Genomic DNA, 22,384 nt, shown 5'->3' on the forward strand with positions numbered 1-22,384 from the left:
TTTTTTTTTTTTTTTTTGTGGTATGCGGGCCTCCCTCTGTTGTGGCCTCTCCCGTTGCGGAGCACAGGCTCCGGACGCGCAGGCTCAGCGGCCATGGCTCACGGGCCCAGCCGCTCCGCGGCATGTGGGATCCTCCCGGACCGGGGCGCGAACCCGGTTCCCTTGCATCGGCAGGCGGACGCGCAACCACTGCGCCACCAGGGAAGCCCCTGTTAATTTCTTTTTAATAAAAGTCCTCTGAGTAAAACTTTTGATAGATTATAGGTCAAGGGAAAAATTAACCTGGATGTTTCTGTATAATTGAGGAGAAACTATTTAACTGGAAAATTCTTTGTGATTATTTAAATTCTGTAATGCAGTTTGATTATTAAATTAGATTTAGAAAAGCTGTGAAAGAAATTAAGAGAAATAAGAATGGGAAGTAGCTAGTCACCTTGGAGGGAGTATGTGACAAACCCTGTGGGTTGGTGTGGTGGTTGAGTCTTCCCAATTACCACTCTAGAAGTACAGCAGAATTAGCAGGGATATTTCCCACTTAATTTTATCTGGTTATAGGCAGTGAAACTGACATTATTCAGACTTAATTTGAATTTACTAAGGTTTGTCCCCATTTTTTTTGAAAGATAAAGTTGGAGGGAAGACAACTGGATTCATTGAATTATCATTTCTAATCTCACAATTACTTCCTGAAACTACAAGTAGAAAAAAACTCACCACCCTACCCTCTCTTTTTTCTTTACTGTTGTTGTGCTCTAACTCTTACGGTGAAATTTGTTTAGTGTTTCAATACTTATACTATAGTTTGAGGGAGGAGAAGAGGGCAAAATATCTGTATGAAAGTGATTATGAAAATGCCTAAATTCCCAGAGGACAATGAGGGGAAATTTTGACTACAGCTGCTTCACTCCTATAGTGACTGATCAGGGATGCAAATCAAGACTAAATTTATACAGTTTTGATAGGCTGTTTGTTATTGCTAAAGTCCTAGGTTCAAGTTTTAATATTCAGTTGTGGAGAAAAGGATGGAAATTCATGAGTACTTAAAATTAGACTCCTAAATGAAAAATTAGAAAAAAATATTTTAGTTGTGTGGCCCACTTAAGGCATTTTTCTGTTTGTTTTCTCACTTGACCTTCACTGATCCCATGTAATAGGTATCATTATCCCCAAGCCACATGGAGTCTTCAGTTCACTGTTGATAGGACTTGTACTAGAATTAATTTCTATTGATTCTTAGTCCTGTATTCTATTTATAGTTTGCTGCTTACTGTCTCAAATCCTGGTTAATGAAGAAACACACTGATAACGTAGACATCAAACTGAAGTCATTTGGTTTGTGGTCCTAGATTAGAAAGACCAGAAGTAGACTCCCATATACATGGTCAAGTGATTTCAGCAAAAATGCAAAGGTATTTAATGGGGAAAGGGTAGTCTTTTTAAGAAATAGGAGCAAAGAAACATTTGGAATTAAAAGTGACTCCCAGAAGTTAGTGCAAGTATAGTGGTTAGCTCCAAGGGGAAGATTAGAGAATGCAGTAGGGAAGGGGGGCATACAGCGGTTTCAAATATGTTGACGTTTTGTTAATTTTTCAGCTGCATCATTGGGTACCATGTGTTTTTATTATTCTTAGAGCCCTACATACATGTTGTATAAATTCTTTAGTACATGACTAAATCATTAAGAAATGAAATTTAATTAACTTTGAAAGGATATTAAAGACCTTTTTGGAAAATAGACAACCACTGTCAAAATCAGTCAGTCCCACTTTATTAAACAGTTTTTGTTTAGAGCTGTAATACTTGGGATTCAGGGAAAAAATGGCTTTGCATAACACAGGACAGATATTTTATATTCTGGCTTTATTTTTACTTTTTCTGGTATTAACATTATATTAACTCTGTATTTTTGGACTAGGCAGAACAAGAACAGAGGCAGATATGGGAGATTGGAAGGTTTTCAGCAAGACAGGCAAAATAACTTAACAATCTGATAGTAAATGATATACGATAGAAGGTGAGCCTTCATCAATTAAGGCCAAGGAGCTTATTTGGCTTTAGAAAATAATTAGAGCTCAGGTTGTGTTTGTTAGGAGTAGAAACTCAGGTGGGAGGCCTGCCTGTGAAGGGGAAGGGGGCTGGTGGGAGTGGTGGGAAAGGCAAAGATTTAAAGTTGAATGAAAATAAATAATCATACATATTGCTGGGGCCTGAAAGACAAACTCTCACTGGTTGTAATTCTTTCTGGCAGACTTGTGACAAGTTTTCAAGGGGGAATAAATGTCAGTTTTCTATTTTGTTTTAAGAAAGGGATAATTTCCAATTTGACTTTGTCTTCTTAACGTAACATTTGGTACTTGCTTTGCTAACATTATCACTTGTGGCTGAAATACAAGCTCTTGAGTTTAGGCTATAATTGAGTTTAGGCTCCTGATTATTCCTGAGACTAGAATTCTCTCTGGCACCAACACTTTAGATCTATCAAAATGTGTTAATAGTGTTAAATCTTACAATTAAAGGATATACTCTTATAATACTGCAGTATTCAATTCTGATGTTAACCACCCAAAGTCAGTGCAGATCTCCCTGTTAAAGGCATGGTCCTCCAAACAGACTGCCCTCACTTCAGACTCTGGTTGCAAGTTTGGGTGTCCCAGAACACCCACACTTTTGACCAACTGGATGCAAATATAGAAGCTTCCTGCAACCCCCCCTCAGGTTTGATAATTAGCTAGAACAACTCACAGAACTCAGGAAAGTTATGATTTCAATTTAATTATAAAGGATACAAATCAGGACCAGCCAAATGAAGAGATACATAGGGTAAAGTCTAAGAGGGTTCCAAACACAGAACTTTCATGCCCTCTCCCCTTGGAATCTGAATTCATCTCCCTCCTAGCACACTGATACGTTCATCAACCAGGAATCTCAACTGAGCTTCTGTGTTCAGAGTTTTTGTTGGGGTCACATTACTGAGCCATGATTGATTGTATCATTGGTCACGTAATTGAACTCAATCTCCAGCCCTCCTGCCCTCATCAGATGTTGGGTTGATATTAAGTGGCTCAGAGTCAACCCTCTGATCCCATGGTTGGTCTTTCCTGCTTGGTCTGACCCCATCCTGAGTCATCTTTTTAGTATAAGCTATCTAGGGGCCCACAATGAGTCACCTCTTCAGTGTAAACTATCAGAGCCCACCCTGAATAATAAGACATTCCTATCAGTGGGGAAATCCCAAGGGTCTAGCTGCTCTCTCAGGAACCAGGCACAAAGACCAGGCAAATCTGTATTATACAACACTCTTGATCCAGAGAGTTAAATGGTATTCAAGGCCTTTGCTGTCTATTTCTGGTATTTTCTATCAACAATAGTATCTAATTTGTCTTCTCTATTTTGTCTCTTATCATTTTCTCAGCACAGGGAAAACTAAGAACCAAGTAATGAAACCAAAAGCATTACATCCCACTCTCACCAAGTCTTTGAATCTTCTAGCAAGGGAACTAATATGCAGCTTCTCCCTTCCCTCTGAGCCATTAAGGCATAGATTGCAAATTGGTGACTTACAGTTTTTAGCAGATATTATATTGGTGCACCCTTTAAAATTTTTTTTTAATTACATGACAATTTTTTTTAAAAAAAACTGGAGAGTTCACATTAATGTGAACTTTCTGACTGATCTTAAAATTAAAAAATACATATCACTGGCCTGTGTTCCTACATAGCAATATTTGGCTGCAGTCCCCTTTAAAAAGCAGTTTAGAAATCTCAACAATTTAGCACAATCCTTACCCCCTTCCCTAATCCTCCTACCTCCATTGTGCAACTTGATCTTTAAGGAATCTCTGAGTTAAAAAGAAAAAAAGTCCAGAGCCCTTTGTTTATGCCATCTCAGTTAGTTCTGGATATAATCAGGTGAGGTAAGCATTGTAACTCCCATTTTGTAGTTGAACAAAATGAAACTGGCTAAATGAATTTTCCACATAAATTTCCCAAGGCTTCATAATACATGGAAGAGCTAGAATTCATATCCTGTTCTTTATTGGTTATAGTTCTGCTCACCTGGCCTCATACTTGTGACTCCTAGCCCATTCTTTTTTTTTTTTTTTGGTACGCGGGCCTCTCACTGTTGTGGCCTCTCCCGTTGCGGAGCACAGGCTCCGGACGCGCAGGCCCAGCGGCCATGGCTCACGGGCCCAGCCGCTCCGCGGCATGTGGGATCCTTCCGGACCGGGGCACGAACCCGTGTCCCCTGCATCGGCAGGCGGACTCTCAACCACTGCGCCACCAGGGAAGCCCCTAGCCCATTCTTAAAGGCAGGTTCTATGCTTTCTTTAAAATAAATTTATTTATTTATTTATTTATGGCTGCATTGGGTTTTCATTGCTGCATGTGGACTTTTCTCTAGTTGCGGCGAGCAGGGGCTACTCTTCCTTGTGGTGCGCAGGCTTCTCATTGTGGTGGCTTCTCTTGTTGAGGAGCATGGGCTCTAGGCACACGTGTTTCAGTAGTTGTGGCACGCGGGCTCAGTAGTTGTGGCTCATGGGCTCTAGAGTGCAGGCTCAGTAGTTGTGGCACACGGGCTTAGTTGCTCTGTGGCATGTGGGATCTTCCTGGACCAGGACTCGAACCCTTGTCTCCTGCATTGGCAGGCGGATTCTTAACCACTGCACCACCAGGGAAGCCCAGGTTCTATGTCTTACTCTTACCCCATACACATTTGCCTGTAAACATAGTGGGCATTCCATAAATGTTTGTTGATTTCAATTGGATTTTTGGGGGCAGAATTGAAATATTTGACAACTAATTGGATGTTAGCCACAAGAAAAAGGAAGTTGTCAAAAGAGACCATGGGAATTTGAGGTTGGGACTGGAAGGGTAATGATACTATTTGGAGAAATAAAAGAAAACAGGGTGAAGAGCAAATTTGAGAGAGAAAATGACTAGTGTATTTTGAGTAATTTCTGTGTGTCAGGCATTGTGCTTATGTCTTTACATGCATTATCTTATTTAATCATAGTAACAAGCCTTTGCTGAAGGAACTACTCATATCTGCATATTACAGGGGAGAAAAGAGGCTTGGAGAATTTAAGTAATTTACCCATGGTCTCATAGCTAGTTAAGTGGTAGAATTAGGATTTCAAACCAGGATTCTGTGACATCAGAATTCATTTTGGGGCACATATTAGATTTAAGGCACTAGCACGAAGGCTTTGTGGCAATGCCTAGCATATAGTTGGAAATATAGGAACTGTGCTCAGGAGATGTTTCAGGGCAAAATTATTAATCTGAAAGTAATCTGCAGAGAGTTGATTGTCATGGCTATGAGTTGGTTCACATTTACCCAGAGAGGGAGTAAGGAGATAAGAAATCAAAAGCCAGAAAATAGAGGAACGTCTGTTTACTGGGTGAGAAGAAGAGCTAAGATCTTTTTTACCTTTGCAGAATAAAAATAATTTTGTGTGTACTGTTTGCTAAGAGTAATTCTTATGAGGCAAGTTCAGTTTCATGTTGTTTAAACACTAGCTAGCCATACATATTTAATTTTGTTTAAGATGGGGAAAATATCCATTGTTCCAATTTTGTAATAAAATTACAAAATTTTTTAACTTTGTTAGGTATACGTGTTAGAGTTAATATTATAAAAGAAATAGTGAATTTTAAAAATTGACATATAATTGACATATAACATGTAAATTTACAGGTATAATATGCTGATTTGTTACATTTATATATTGTAATATGATTACCATTGTAGCGCTAATTAGCACCTCTATCGCATCACATAATTATCATTTCTTTTTAGTAGTTGGAATAATTGAGATTTAGTCTCTTAGCAAGCTTGATGATTATAATACAGTATTGTTTTCTGTATTTCCTCTCCTCTCCCCTTCCCTTCCCTTCCCTTTCCTTTCCTTTTCCTTCCTAAGCCAGTGCTCTTGTAGAATGTCTCACTTTCTAGATATCTTACTGTTGATACTTCCTCATGTGTCATTTACCTTGTTCTTTTTGTTCCTGTGTTCCTGTAAAATGATAATTAAGTCTAGAGATTTGATTAGATTTAGACTGGACATTTTTGTCAAGTTCATAGGTGAGTTTTTAAACAGAAATTTTTCTCAAAGGGAGGAATGAGGGACGATTTTTAGGGTGTAGAGTGTTGTGGAGGGAAAGGTGCGGCCAGAAAGGAGGGAGTGACAGAATAGTCCCAGGTACTGGAGACAAAGAGGTTTTTAGTTTTCATGAAGCCATTCCTATCTGTTGATCATTCATTAGTGGACACATTGCCCTCAAAGTATTCAGTTTGATTGGCTACTGAAATTCTGACTTGTAAAATTTAACTAAATATCTCTTTATTCTGTCCTAAATAAAGCAAAATTTAAAACTTTGAATGGTTTCTGGATTGGTTTTGTTTTGTTTTTCTTTATAGGATCAGCTCTAAACACAGCTTCCATTGTCGTAAGTCAGAAGAGCAGTTAGCTTATGCAGTGACCTCCTAATTCATTATTAAAATATTCAGTTTTATGACATCTCAAAAAGGCTCATTTTATCTTTTTTGTAACTAGTTGAAAATGTACCACTATCAGTTGTTTTCTAAATGGTTTTCTTTTCTTTAGATGGCAGCCATTATTTTTATATGCATGTCTTGTCTGACTAGTATTCTTTTAAGTGTTCTACATAGGTTGTAATTGTTGTAACTAATTGTTGTAACTAGCCTAAATCTGTAATAGGTCAAATAAGCCAAGACGTATATCTAAAGTATTTTTTAAATTTTTATAGCCTTATCCAAGCACAGACTTTAGGCAAACCTGAAGTAGGAAAAATGACATCAGAATAATCCCACTGATCATTGATAATTAAGGCTTTTGATCTGTGCAGTTCAGAGAACTACAAGAACATTATCTCATAATTCTCAAATGTTCTCTGAAGTAGGAAGGCAATTACTATTGCCCTAATTTACAGATGTAGTTTGTGGTCTTTAAAAGGTTAGAGAGCTGTTCCATGTGGAGCTAAAGGCAAAAGTAGGCATGAATTGTAAAAACTGTTTCTTAATCTTTCTAGACCACTCTGAGTCCACAATTGTTCTTTTCAGAGGTATAAAGATTATTATAATGTAGTTTGAAGTTTTTTCTAGTCAAAAAATAAAAGGCTGAAATGAAAATTTTAGTCTGGTCTGGTTAGTGCATTTCATACTCAACCAAACATTTCTGGGATGCTTAATAAATAGTTAAGGATGGTCCCTCTTATCAAAAATATTTAAGACATTACAAAGAACAATGGACACACTATCGTTTATTATTTATCACCTAAATGTTTTCAGTGTGAATAACATTTTGTTCTTAAATGTTCTCCAGGGCTAGATAGTATATCTAGCATCCAAAACCTATTTGGGGTGATTATTAATATTATTAACTTTTGAATAAAGAAATTTCTACATATGAATGTGTGTTATTCTTACTTTCAACATATTTCTGTCACTTATTTCCTGTTTCAGTTAATGGCATCACCATCCTACTTACATACCAGGCTGGAAGTATTAGTGATCTTCATTACTTTTCTCTCCCTTACCTCCAATACATTCAGTTACCTAGTCCTGTATGTCCTGTAGTTTTTTGTGTACCCATCTATCCATTTATTCCCATGGGCACTGCCTGAGATCAGGCCCTCTTCACCTGATCTCTAATCTTTTGCATCTCTAGTCTTTCACACTGCTTCCTGAAATACGCCTGACCATTTCACTCCTCTTGAATGGCTTTCATTCCTAATGGAATTAGGCATTAAGTCCTAATGCCTTACTGTGAAATCTCATCATGGCTGTATCCCATCCTGACTCTTCTTCCATCAGACTAGACTTTAAAACTTTATACAGAAACTCTGCACTATTTTTGTACTTTTGCTGTTCCCTCTACTTCGAAATATCCCTGTTTCTTCCTGTAGAAATCCTAATACACATGCCATTTTCTTCATGAAGCTCTTTAATTCTTCTAGTCAGACTTACTATCCCTCTTGTATATACATTCATAATACCTGGGCTAAACCTTTTTCTTTTACATCCTTGACATTTTATTTTGAATTGTAGTTCACTGTGTATATACATTTCTTTCGTACGATCATGACTTGTTGTCAGTGGAGACTGTATATAGAACACAGTCACACCTTAATAACTTTGCATGTAGTAGTCTTAGCTTTCAACTTTCACTGGAATTTTATAATTCATTGAGCAAGTCAGTTTCATAAATTGATTCATCTTCCTACTACAACTAAAAAAATGACTAGAAAGAATAATTTTGTTTCATAGGTGGTAAAAACTCAGGAAAAAGTTGCTATCTTTGGATGTGTTTCCTGAAATCAGCAATGTAGATAGAAATGGATTCTTCTATTGTCCATAGTAAACTATTCTAAACATTTAAAATTTTAAAGTATGTGTTCTACCTGTATTCTTTCCTATGAAACTGTTGTAGGACATTAATAAAGGCTGACAGAATTCAAAACTTCCCTTAGTTTGTTACATTCTTCTAACCTTCCCACCAGCTGGTCTTTATAATTTAGAAGTGCCTGCTCTGTGTCAGGCACAATTCTAGGTGCTAGAGATACAACTGTAAACAAACATAGTTTGTTTTCTAGTTTCAGGAAACAGTCATGTAAAGAAAGCAAATATATACAGTATAGCAGATTAAGAATTGTACAAAATACTAAGAAATACAGAAAATCTATTTCTATATGATTGTCAGAGTCTGGGCTAAATTGCTTGCTTTGAGTTTAAATATCTATTTAAATCCTTGCTTGTCTATCACATTCCTTGCCTATGCTAATTTTGTTTAGGGTTTGTATTGAATATTTTAGGTTCCAAATTACATAGTAATATATAAATATTAAACCTAAATAGAACCTATTAAACTTAGATATAATTTTTGAAGTAAATGTTATTCATGCTAAATAATATATAAGTTCTTAGAAAATCATAAAAATAAACTCTTTAAAATTTTAATAATTTTTCAGCATTAGGGAATTATATTTAAATGCTAATTTAAAAAACTTTAGAAAATGAACCATCATTTTTCACTTGTGTGAAACTAAGTTTTTTTTACATATATGGTAGTTTGCTTAAATCAGGGTACACACATACACAGGCATCATATTTAGTCAAATGAACAGTTTGTTTCCATCGGGTACCAGTTAATCTTACATGTTTGCTAATCTTAAATGACTGTCACATCCACTTGGCTTTAAAAGTTCTCTGTGCTCTCCCTAGGGTAGCTTATTTTCTGCTCTTCCTAAGCTATAGCAAAAAATGTCTATCATTGCCTGTGCTACCCTGCCAACTGACCTAAGAGAAACTCCTTTCCCTATAGTCCTTGCTATGTGAGTAGTGAACCATGCCAGCTTTTTATCCCTACCCACTGATCCCCAGTTAATTAGATCAGAGGGAACCCTGAACAATGATTGCCCATCCATAGGCTAAACAGGTATTTGTGACATGGTTTGGTGTAACAGGCTCTGCTCAAGCAGAGCCTATGGTTTTGGGTTGAGATAGATTCTTTTCAGGATTTTCAACTTATTGATGTAGAGAAGCTGCCAGATGGTGATGAGCATTGTAGCTGAGAGGTCACATAGAGCTTGCATTAGAGTAGTAATTATGTGTTATCATGTGTATATTGCAGAATTGGTTTTCTGGGAAGAAGAGACTAGAACTAAGGTGTTGGGGGGTTGGGGGGGTGCACATGTGTCTGTGTGCGAGTTTGCATGTATGTGAGCGAGAATAACAACAGTTCCTGATGGTTTCATAAGCCCTGAAAGGCCCAACCTGGCCTCCTCACTGTCCTACAGACCTACCATGCTCATTTCCAACTCTGCATTTGCCTAAGTTAGTCTCCCTATTTTTGGTCTTTCTCCCTACTTCAGGCCACCTTGAATAGTACCACCAGGTTAGTGTTCCTTAAAATCTCCTGATAGTTTTATTTATTGGGCCAGAAATCATTAATGGTTTCTGCATTACCTTTGTGATAAAGTTTAAGTTCCTTAGTTATGTATATATGATCTTTTTAACTCTGCTTTCTAGGATGTTTTGTCTAAAAGAACAAAGCCCATTTAGTTTGGTATTTTAGTATAACAGGTCATGGTGAAAGTACATAGCTCTATTCTTTTGGTCATTTGTCTCTAGGAACTTTACTGAGAATATCAGTTGTACTGGGAGCCCCATAGTCATTTGTTGCAGAAGAAAAGAGAAATGGTTCTCGGGTTGAAACATGAGCTGCCAGAGGCGTGTCTCTACATTTTGAATGTAGGTGAATAGTGGTGCATTCAGGGGCTAGTGCCCCTGGTGGAAGAATTTTATGAGTCCAGCCTTCCCTATCCAGCTTCTTGCCAGCTGACAGGCAGTCTGTCTGATGCTTAACCTGACAATGTTGCCAAACTGTCCAGTAACCCTTTCTTTGAGTTTTAAATTCTAAATGTTTTTATTGATCAGAAAGAAATAGCCCTTTAGAGATCATTTAATTTTTGCTTTGAAAGCCTTGACCACCACAGTGCCAACCGAATTGACTTATAGTGTGGTTGGTTAAACTGGCATTCATTTGGGAATTTTTCAGAACTCCACGTTTTATGGGTCAGCATTCAGCCTTATCCTCTATTTTGAAAAAGATGTGAAGAATAGCAACATATAACTCTCGGCAAGATATGAAATGCAATGATTTCCCCTCCTTATCATGGCCTTTATCTTTTAAAGGTTATCTATTAAAATCTTAACTCTTTACTCTAGAATTCAAGGTCTTTCACAATTTTTTCCCATCTGCATCCCATTCCTTCTCTAAAGGAATTCTCCTTTTTAGCTAAGCAAGTCTATCCGTTCTCCTTCCTCCCCACAACGTGCCAGGCATATTTCTCCCTCAATGTCTTTGCACATAACGTTTGCCTAGCCTTAAATATCCTCTCTCCTATCTCTAGCTTGCAAGGCCCAGCATAATATTTACTTCCTCAAATCAAAATAATGTAAATTATATATCAGCATCAATAAATACTTTAAAAATAAATGACTCCTCTTTTCACTGACAGAAGGCATATACACTGTGAATTTATAGTTATCCTAGGTGACTGAGCATTTTGCAAATAAAAATTTCAGGGGTGTCACACAAAAATGAAGTTTCTAGAATTTTTTTAAGTAACAGAGATTGGTCAACACTGGGCCCATTTTTCTACAAATAGGAGGTTGGAGCTGAGAAATTATTATCCCTTTAAATGATACTTGTATTCACCACTTTAATCCCACCACTCCTTACTCTCTCCTCATATTGCCCCAGCCTGCTTTGGGTCTCTACTTGGCCCTCTGCCCCATAGGCAATTGAATTTAAGATGATGGCTATGGAGATACCCAAGGAAAATGAAAGGATAGTCTTCCAAGAAGAAAGGAGAGATTATCAAGGTCTTTGATAGTCTCTGTCTTAACAGCTAGGAAGGTCACTTCATATTTACTTCCTACCTCCTAATTGACAATGATCAGCAAAAATAGAAGGTAAGGATATTTAATCATGGGAAAGTTACCAAGCAATGAAATACCTTTCAGAAAGTAATGTTCTGACCTTAGCTCAGAATAGGGAGTAATCACTAAGAAGGCTGTCTGAGACTTGACATCACTTTTAGGATCCATTTGCTCCAAAGGGTGAGCCCTTTGGGACAATAGAATGGAAGCAAAGCTTTCAAAACAGCTAATATACAGGAGTAGGGATTCATTTTGGCCTTAAATGTAGTTACTGTCCCTTTTCTCATCTGCCTTCCTATAAACATTTTGATTAGGCAATAATAGTTGGTATTTGTCCAATGTTTTAAATAAGTTCTTTTATTATGTTGCCTCATTTAAATTTCCTAAAACCCCTACAAAATGGGATACAATGGATGAAGAACGTCAGGCTCCAGGAGTTTAACTGAATTACCTAAGTTCACATGAATATTAAGTGGTAGAATTGGAAGTAGATCCTAGATCTTGAGATTTCTGGTCTTGTGCTCTGTAATTTTATACTGTCTAGGTCTTCATTATCTTCCTATGAATGATCTCATCCTGCTTTTGTATGTGTTACCAAAGGACGGGGCAATGACGCTAAGTCCATAGCAAGGAGACAATGATGTGAGAAATGAATTTTAGAACTGAGACAGCCTCTTATAATTTATTTAGTCTTCTTTACCTCCTTGAGTAAACTACCTGGAAAGTGGCTAATGATTTTCTCAGAACGTCAAAAGTCTTTTTTTTTTTTTTTTGACCATACCGCGCGGCTCGTAGGATCTTAGTTCCCTGACCAGGGATTGAACCCGGGCCCTCGTTAGTGAAAGCACAGAGTCCTAACCACTAGACCTCCAGCGAATTCCTGAATGTCAAAAGTCTTGATCTACATGTCCACTGTAGATCAAAAATATTGATCTACATGATCTAGTGAAATTGCCTTTTAAATTGTTTTAATTTATTGCCTTTTTTTTTCTGTTAGAATGTTAGCTCCTCAAGGGCAGAGACTCCATCTTGCTTACCACTGAATCCTCAGTGTTTAGAACGTATCTCATGCCTAATTCACTGACTTAGTGTTTTAATGTCTTCACATTGAGAACCTGCTGCCCCCAGTCAAATGTTGGTTGTTTTTCTGAAATCCACTTTTTCCTTTAGGTCTGACATGGGAGGTCAGCCCTGTGAAGGAGTGTGGACATTGACCTAGAGCAGCTTGGAGTTGAAACAATTATGTTTATGTGATAAAATCTCTGAGTCACATGGCAAATAGGTTTATTATCTTTGTATAACTTTTCTCTCAATGCTGCTTGTATTTGATCCTTTGTAGCCATTAATACTTTCAAGCCCCTTCACTTCAGAAGTGTCCTGTGTTGTCTGTCTATACCATGAAGTGGGAGAGGTTGGGAAGCAATGCTTTATTGGATTACAAGCAGAGTCTAAGATTCTGGACTTCAGCAAGAGGTCTTCTACATGGTAAGAGTTTTGTGATAATGCAGGCAAGGGAAATACACAGACATGTTTGTAACAGAGCATCAGCAAGTCTGCTATTTCCAAGAACAGAAAGCACAAAAATCCAGATTCTGAAAGGTTAAGAAGGGCTTACTGTTTAGTCCTGAGACTTTGCCAGTTTCTTCATGGTTAAGCCTAGCCTTTTCTAATTCCTAATATTTGAATCCATTGGGTGGTCTTGTTTAATAAAGACTTCTATTAAGAAGGGAAGAGAGGGCAAATAGTGTGCCTGATCCTTGCAGGGAGAAAAAAAGTGAGTTGAAAGAGCACAGAGGCTCTCAGGATGTTAAGTAACACTGTAAAAACATGCAGGAGTTGATTTACTGTTTGGGACTTGTCATAGCCTGAAGCAGTTGGTGCTGTTTCCCAATTTGAGCTCTTTTTTGTTTCACCAGGACAATGTTAGGTCCCAGGAGTCTTTCACGTGACTGTTTGTCACTATTAAGAGCCAAGTGCCTGTTCTGAAGAAAACAGAGCTGTAGTTAAAGTGTTCAGAACTCCTTTTGAAGTGTCAGGGGACAGGATGTGTGTAACAGGGTTGGAAGAGAGACTAACATTTATTGAGAGTCTGTTTCACACAAGACAGTGCTGGGTACTTGCATATGTGCTATCTTCTTTAATCTTTATAACAGTCCTATAAGATAAATACTTTTATTTGGAAAATAAAAATTAAAAAAATATTTTTCCATTTTCTAGATTTGGAAACCAAAACTTAAGAAAATTAGATGACTTTCCCAGTGTTACACAGCTTTTAATAGTGGAGCCATATCTAAATCTAAATTGTCTTAACTCTCAAACCAATGATTTTTTTCCCCTTCATGATATTATTGCATGTGTAATGATGGAGAAGTCTCATTTCTTGATCTTCCTATAGAGAGAGAGGGAAACAGTATAAAATAGCGGAGTTTACATGCATTTACATACTCCTTTCTAACCTTAACTTTCAAAATGTTTTAAGTATACTGAACTTTTAAACATAATACTGAGTAAGATCTTAATGGGTGATGCAGTGGAGTGGCTGAGAAGTACTTTTCTCCCTAAATTTAAAGATGTTTGCAAAAGTATATATTACTTTCTGGAAATTTCCAATTATGAGCCATTATGTCCTAAAGAACAGCGGTTAATAGTGACCTTCAGGGTATAGCATCATCACTGTCATATGTTTAGACTTAATCTCCGGTTGAGAATTCCCATTTCTAAAACAGTTCATTTTAATCTAAGTATTTCTTGAAGGCACACTCAGACTTAGGACCTCTGTCCTATAAATGACAGAATTACTGGAAGTTCTGTCTTAATGTTCATACTATATATTTTTACTCTTCACTGATGAAAATAAAGACTTCGCATTAAAATTTTCTTTTGAGACTTCCCTGGCGGTCCAGCGGTTAGACTTCACTCGTCCACTGCACGGGCTGTGGATTTGATCCCTGGTGGAGGAGCTAAGATCCCACATGCCATGCGGTACCGTCAAAAGAAAATAAATAAATAAAATAAAATTTTCTTTTATCTTTTCAGACTACAGATGTAAACCCTCATTTCGGCACAGTGATGAGAACCTAATTTTCCGTTTGCTTTGCTAGAGGCCCCTCCTCACAGGTTGAAATGTGGTACACAGAAATTTACTTGTTTGTTTCATTTTATTTTTCTTCCCCCTAGGGATCATTTGACTTTCATTTGAAGTTCTAATTGACAGAGGGGGAAAAACAGAAAAATGATTAAATATTTGAGATAGTAACATAGAAAAATACCAATTAAATTCGATTCCAAATCTCAAAAGTGGATTTGTATTTCTGTACTTTGAAGAATTGGTTCAGCTACTATAATCCTTTTTTTTGTTGTTTTGTTTTAATCTCTGACATAGAGTGATTTAACATAAATAGAATAATTTTATTGGTGTCTTCTAAGAGAAGGTGGGGAGAATAAGATTATCGTACTAAAACAATAGATTGGAAATACTCTGCACACAAGCTCCCTTGCCCTCTTGCTATGGGCAAGGGAATTACGGAAATGAAGTAAGAATGGTATCTTAACTGTGGGCTTCCTGATTGTTCAGTGTTATTGTTGAAGATTAAAATTTGACTATAGGGCTTCCCTGGTGGCGCAGTGGTTGAGAATCCTCCTGCCGATGCAGGGGACACGGGTTCGTGCCCCGGTCCGGGAAGATCCCACATGCCGCGGAGCGGCTGGGCCCGTGAGCCATGGCCGCTGAGCCTGTGCGTCCGGAGCCTGTGCTCCGCAACGGGAGAGGCCACAACAGTGAGAGGCCCGCGTACCACCAAAAAAAAAAAAAAAATTTGACTATAAGAAAATTGCTTGATTTGGCTGTTCTCTTTTTTCTTAGAACTGACAGTGATGAGTTGACAGGAAGGGATAGGCTTTGCACCTGAGCTCCTGACCCTGCTTTTAGTCACGGTATTCATTAGCACTCCCCTAAACAAGTTCACATTCTTGGCAGCTCTAACCTGGAGTCAATAGAGATGCTGCTTAATCAACCAATATTATTTTAATGTTGCTGGGGTATGAGATACTGTGGTAAAATCAGAGAATGTAAGATACAGTTTACCCCACTCCATCTGTGTTAAGTTGCCTTGGATGCATTATCTCATTAATTCTTCACAGCAACCCTATCCGTTAAATCTGTTAAAAATCATCATTTTACAGATTAGGAGTTTAAAACTTAGCCAGCCACACAGCTAGAAAGTAGTGAAGTTTTAATTTAGGTTTGGATTTAGGCTTGTATGACTTCAGAACCCATGTTCACTAATCACTGGGGGTAGGAACTAGGGAATAGATAGGCATTTGCATGTACATAGAATCTCATTATGAGGAAACATCAGACAAACCCAAATTAACATTCTATAAAATAACTAACATATTCTTCAAAAATGTCAAGATCAAGAAACATAAGACAGGTTGACTGAGAAACTATTCTAGATTAAAGGAGACTAAAGATGCATGACATCTAAATGCAATCAATGTGTGATTGTGGGTTTGATTTGGAAGCAGGAAAAAAAAAACTTCATAAAGGACATTACTGAGGTATTTGATAAAATTTGAATGTAGACTGGGTTAGATAGTAGTGTTTATCAATATTATATAACCATGACTATATACGAAAATGTCTTGTCTTTAGGAAATATACACTAAAATTTTTAGGATAAAAGGGCATGACATTCCCTACTTACTCTCACGTGGTTGTGAGAGAGAGAGAATGACAAAGCAAATGTGGCAAAGTATAAATAATTGAATAAATGGTGAATCTGGGGAAAGAGTATAGGAGAGTCATATTTTTGTCATTTTTTTGTATACTTGAAATGATGTAATGAAAATTTTAAAATGCCTTATATTCTATAAATGTGGCTAAAATTCTTCAGAAACCTTCAAAGCACAACTGGGGCCAGGAGATGAGGACCATATTCTATTCACGCTTCCTCCATTGGCAAAGAACTTGCCAAACCAAGGTGAGGAGGTAAACATAGACTGTTATTTTAAAGAGGAAACATAAGTCATACTGTCAAGATGTTTTTCTTATATCTCCTTTGGGGACATACCTCTCTTTTCTTCAAAATAGTTCATTGTTTTCACTGATATTTTTGTCCCATTTCTTTGGCCCCTCTTAGATAGTTGATATTTCTGACTTACTGACATAATCTTGGATAGAGTGCTAAATATGTTCTTTTTAACAAAAGAATGAACTACAAAGTAGAGTAAACACTATTTTTACTAATTATTTATGTTTGTTTATTTTTAACAGTGTATATGCCACCTACATTCTCTCAGTTTTAGGTGGTTTTCAGTCAAGGTTTGATTACATATGAGTGAACTATGCTGTTTCGGGCATTATCAAGGGCACTCTTTTCCTTCAGTCCACCCAGTCCTGTTTACCCTTGCCTTGGCCAGAGAACAGATGTGGGCCAAATATGAAGGATGTTAAAGGTTTAAACACATAATTTAATATATTTTTCTCTTTTTCCCAATACTTTTTCATTCTCTTTCCTTTTTAAAAAAATTGAGATATGACATATAACATTATATCAGTTTCAGATGTATGACATAATGATTTGTTATTTTTATATATTGCAAAATGATCATATTTATCTTTTTGTATTCCGAAAGTGCTTTTAAATGCTGATGTGATTTTTTTCAAGATGAATAATTTGGTGTTCCTGGGTTAGATAACAAGGCAGAACTGGGAATTCCTTCTGATTATAGATGGAAAGAACCCCAGGGTTAAGCAGGTATTTTGGTTCTACTGACTGTGATCTGGGAGAAGCAGTCTCAGTCAAGGAGGTCCGCATGTTAGTCAATAGAACAACAAAAACAAATGTCACCTCCCACTTCTGGTGATGGGGACAAGTAACTATATATATACTGTTGAATCCTCCTTCCCTCCCCCTGCCGCCACACACACACAGAAAGAGAGAGGGACTAAAAGGCCATCTTGCTTCAGAATACGAACTCAGTCTCTTTATAATATGTCTCTGCATAGTAACTTTGGGTTATCGTACTATCAACACTCAGCTTTCCTTTGAGTCTGTTAAAGTTAACTTAATCATAGACTAACTTTCACATGTGGGTACTTAGTGACTATAAATAATGGTGTTTATGTTATTATATATGAATGTGAGTCAGGATTGTGAAATGGTTAAGTGCTTGGACTCTGAAGCCAGACAGACCTGGGTTTAAAACTGGCTCTGCCACTTATTACCTGTGTGGCCTTAAACAAGTTGCTCATCTTTCCTTATCTGTAAAATGGGATAAAATTCTCTTCACCAATGTGAAATAATACATGTAAAGCACTTAGTGTTATGCCTGGCATTTTTATATCTTTGATAAATGTTAGCCATTGTTAGTTATCATTGCTATTAATATTATTATCATTAGTGTAATATCAGTATACGCTTATATTTGCTAATGTCTTCAGATTTATCACACTTTTTCCATAATCTCTCCTACTCCTGCCTCCCAGACTGACTTCTTTTTAATTGAGGCATTTCATTTTTTAGGCGTTTCATTTTCCCCCAGGGTTGAGATGATCCTTGTATCCCCCTCAATCTCTTCTATTCCCTCCACTACTTCCAAAGCCTGCTGAATGAATGGTGACAAAGTAAGAAATTCTCTTTCTTCGCCAGTTAGGACCTGACTACCTGTTCTGTCTTTTGCAAAGGGCTGAACTTTTAATCCTAGTTTCTAGAACTGTGGGCAATATTAAGCAAATGAGGCCTTACTTTCTTTTCCTCCATTAATTGGATCAGAAGTATATCAAAACCCATAAAATCCATTGCATTATCTGACGAAGTCTTCCTGCTGAATATAGCTGAAAATATGATTCTGGGTCAGATGGACAAGGTCTGTCACTTCTACAGTTGTTCAAAGTACCTTACCTCTGGCTTGGTCTCTACTTAGTTACAGGGTCGTTCTAAGGATCAGATGAGGTAGGTCATGCATGTGAAAGGGCTTTCTAAACTGTAAAACACCATGTTAATATGAGGGATGATTATTGTGTATGAACAAAGGCACCAGCAACCTAAGTGATGCCAGAATTCAACCCTAGACAATAAAGATGCAATCTCCTCTCTTTCTGCCACCTCCAGAAGTTTGCAGTAAACTATTTGAGCTAGAGAGGCTAGTGACTAACTTCATGCAGTGACTACAAATCCTTTCTTCTTCCCTCATCCCCATATTCTCTTACAGAATGTTACGCCAGATTCTGAGTCAGTCTTCAGAGCTGGACTTTGGGATACAGCGTGGCAAGCAAGGTACTTAATAGGATCTGGGAGTGAGGATTAGGAAAGATTTCTTTTGTGCCATTTTCCAACCCCCTTCTGGCAGCCCCTGTTGATTAAATGACATTTCAAAGTCGAGTTCAGTAAGGATGAGGACAGATATGGCTTCTGCCAAACTGGGCTGGCAGATCTGAGCAGTCAGCAGATAGCTTTTGTGTGTGTGTGTGTTTCTTGTTTCTGGACTATTAGAAATTCTTTTCTGTACGATATGAACAGCAAGCCTAGACTCGTGTGAGATCATCATCATCATCATCATAACCGCACTTAGGGGATGCCTGATAACACAGTATACTCCAAGCACTGGGGATTATTATGGACTGAATTGTGTCCCCCACAAATTCAAATGTTAAAATGAAGGTTCCAACCTCCAGTGCCTCAGAGTGTTACTGTATTTGGAGTTAGTTGGAAATCCGACAAAATTAATCCCCATTCTCCACAACATTGCCAAAAAAAAAAAAATTCATCCAAAACTTCTTCTCCCTAAATCAGCGTTTTCTGAATTCAAAAGTCCTCTTATCCTTAGTCATTTCAGTCTTTGCCCTCCTTACATAAAGAAGGGCCAAGGGAAATGCTGCTTTATAACTATGCCTATTTCTGCTTAATTGTGCTATCATGAATGACTTAAAAGAAACCACATTGAGAAAACTGGGAATAGATAGATGGTGCTATTGGCAGAGCAATGGCATTGGCCTCTAATTAGACGTCCTCTAGTTGTCCTCTAGTTGTCTTCTTCCCCTGCCGAGGATTTTGTCATTCATTGCCGCACTCTTGTCTTTTTATTGGACGTATTAAGGTGTTTCCCCCATCTTAATCTCTAGGTTATCAAGAACCCCTTAGAAAGCAAGTGCCATTGCATACTTTGTTCCTGCCTAACTAATGGTATTGCCTAAATGAGCTACTCTGGATGAGGTGGGTTTTTTTTTGTTTGTTTTTTGTTTTTTGTTTTTTTTTTGTGGTACACGTGCCTCTCACTGCTGTGGCCTCTCCCATTGCGGAGCACAGGCTCCGGACGCGCAGGCTCAGAGGCCATGGCTCACGGGCCCAGCCGCTCCGCGGCATGTAGGGTCCTCCCAGACCGGGGCACGAACCCGTGTCCCCTGCATCAGCAGGCGGACTCTCAACCACTGTGCCACCAGGGAAGCCCTGTTTTTGTTTTTTAATCTTCTCTGTTCCTTTCATGTAAATATATTTTAGTTTGTTCGTCAAAGTTGTTTGCAAATGAGTTTGCTCTGGAATGTACCTCATCAGGAATGATGAAGGGCCCCAATGTGAACTTCAAACTAAAATTAGCAACACTCTTTCTCATGTGCTAAAGAGTTTTGTCATTTGGTTTCTCTAAAATTTAAGTGAAATTTCTCCTTCCTTCAGCGTGATTTGCCTTTTCACCTGTTTAGCAGTTGTTGCTCTGGTTCTTTGTCCATTGTCACATGGAAACTAGTTCTACTTAGCCAAAATTCTGTATTATTTCCTAAAGATCAAACCAGAGCACCTAAAACTAGTTTATTACCCAAATATTTTTCAGCCACAGTTTTTCAAAATACAGAAAATCTTAACAGCTAAATATTAAATCCTGCTGAAAGTGAAAAGTTGTAAAGTGAAGTAGAGCACAATATTTTGTAGAAATCAGCCAATGATCTAATTGTATTGAGCTTTTAGTGTTTACATAACTTGGCTCCATTTTATTTTCCTTTTTGGATATTTCTAAAATACTAAATGCATAAGTCTTGATGCTATGTAAACCAGTTACAAAATCGGGTATTTCTAATTAGTTCCCATTCTACTCTGTTAAATCTATACTAATCAGGTTTGAAAGTGTCCATATTGAGGGTCAGATGTAGGTGTTAGTGGGCAATGGATTGAATCAAAGAGCTGGGAATTCTGGGCTTCATGTAAGTGGGGCTAGTCTCTGGGTTTCTTTTGGTTTGAGTGGTAAAATGAAGATTGATGGTACCTTTACCTTTCACTATACACTGAAGAGGAGCAGATATGTGTCAGCCAGCTTTGAAATCTTTGGGGGAAGAAGAATAGTGATAGTCTTGGTTTAGCAGTACAGAATTTGGCCAATGAAAGAACCACTCATTCTTGCAGGGTCAAAACTATTTTCTCCCTTTCAGAAACAAGTCAGGTTGCCTGGGCCAAAATACATTTTCCTTTTGACCACACATTGGCAGAACAGGCATGTCCAGTTTTCTTCTAGGTCATAGCTCTAGATTTTTTCCAGCTAAGAAATATTCAACCAAAAGAATCTCAGGGTCCTGTTCTTGGCCTATTCCCACTTTCTCTCTTCTTAGAAATTCAAACAGCTTTGAGTGGACAGTGTTCTTGGGATCTCATTGCCTTGTTGGGTCACAGGCCCTGAGCCTGCAGATGAAAATGAAAGCACCCCAGCAGAAGGATGTGTGTGTGTTTGTGTGTGTGTAAATTCAGCCTTTGGATTTCATTGAGATTATCTTGCTAATGCCCCTTTATAAGGTTCACTAGGTTTTCCTGGTGCCTAGTGACCTTGGTGATCAGGTGATTAGAAAGGCACAGAGAGTATGGATCTGGGATCTGACTAGCTTAAGATACTTCATCTATGGATCTGTGCATCTGATATGGGTTATGTGATAAGAGAAGGATTTGCCTTTGGTACTTTCCTACTTTTATGTTTTGTGCCCTACCTATTCATCCCACTTCCCCCAGTCCCTCTTAATAGTAGGTACCCTATGTTTTAGGGCAGGCTACTTGGGTTCATCCTTTCTGGAGGAAAATAAATCTCTTAATTTAAGTTGTAGAAAGCTGTTAATGACTTTTTTGTATTACCTCTCCTGGGAGTATTTCTGTTTTAAAGACATTATCTAGGCTGAGAACAGTAGTCCTGGTTACAAAAGGAAGGGAAATATTTGGGATAAGAAGACCTTTCTGGCTTAAATTGCTACCATATGGGTATGATTTTCAAAAGTAGTTATGTGAAGTTAAAGTTCCTCTAATTTCCTTTTCTGTAAAACTTTTTGCAGAGCTGCTGTGATTTAGTCATACTAACCAGTTTAAATTTCACTTCCTTTTCCCATCTTGTAGAAATACTTAAAAGATGGACCAAAAAGGAGGAGGAAGTCAAGCAGCAGAGACCCAGATAATAGGTTTCTGAATAATGAAGATCTGATGTTATTTTATTTAAAAATTTTGCCACTTTATGTAAAACCTGTGTGTGCCACTTGGAAAGTTGAAGTTAGGTGCCTTAGATTTGTTTAGCAGTAACTTATATCTGTGGTAGATCTGAAACTCCCTGGATACCTAATGTCTGTTTTCTCTAGTTAACTGATTAAAAATTCATGTTTTCTCATAAAGTTTATCTTTTAATATAATAAGAATTTGTGAGAGTGGGGACTTTTTAATTTTTTTAAGCACTTTAAACTCCTATTGTCAGGTTGTACTCACAAAGGTGTTTTGAAATGCCTGAATGACATCACCAGAAAACTCAGTAATTGTTATCCAGTGATGGTTAATGCTTTTATACTACACTGGTAATACTCTCTCTTCTTCTAGGAGACTGCAGGAATATTGGTAAATACTTCCTCTAGAAGCTGCTCCAGCTCTGAATATACCATGTCTTAGTCCCACAGATGGTCTT

General features: G+C 37.7%; 1 protein-coding gene across 2 annotated transcripts in view; it reads left to right on the plus strand.

The window, feature by feature from the left end:
* Nucleotides 1-22,384, plus strand: part of COMMD1 (copper metabolism domain containing 1) — a 190,290-nt gene that overhangs the window by 162,483 nt on the left and 5,423 nt on the right. Inside the window, exon 3 of one of the 2 annotated variants that reach the window (XM_028496628.2) lies at nt 18,683-18,747. The exons of the other annotated variant lie outside the window; for it this stretch is intronic. Within the exon in view, the coding sequence (XP_028352429.1) occupies nt 18,683-18,747 (65 nt within the window). The remainder of the gene's footprint in view (nt 1-18,682; nt 18,748-22,384) is intronic. 2 annotated transcript variants of the gene reach the window in all.

Source organism: Physeter macrocephalus, chromosome 12, assembly GCF_002837175.3.
Source record: "Physeter macrocephalus isolate SW-GA chromosome 12, ASM283717v5, whole genome shotgun sequence".
NCBI lineage: Eukaryota > Metazoa > Chordata > Mammalia > Artiodactyla > Physeteridae > Physeter > Physeter macrocephalus.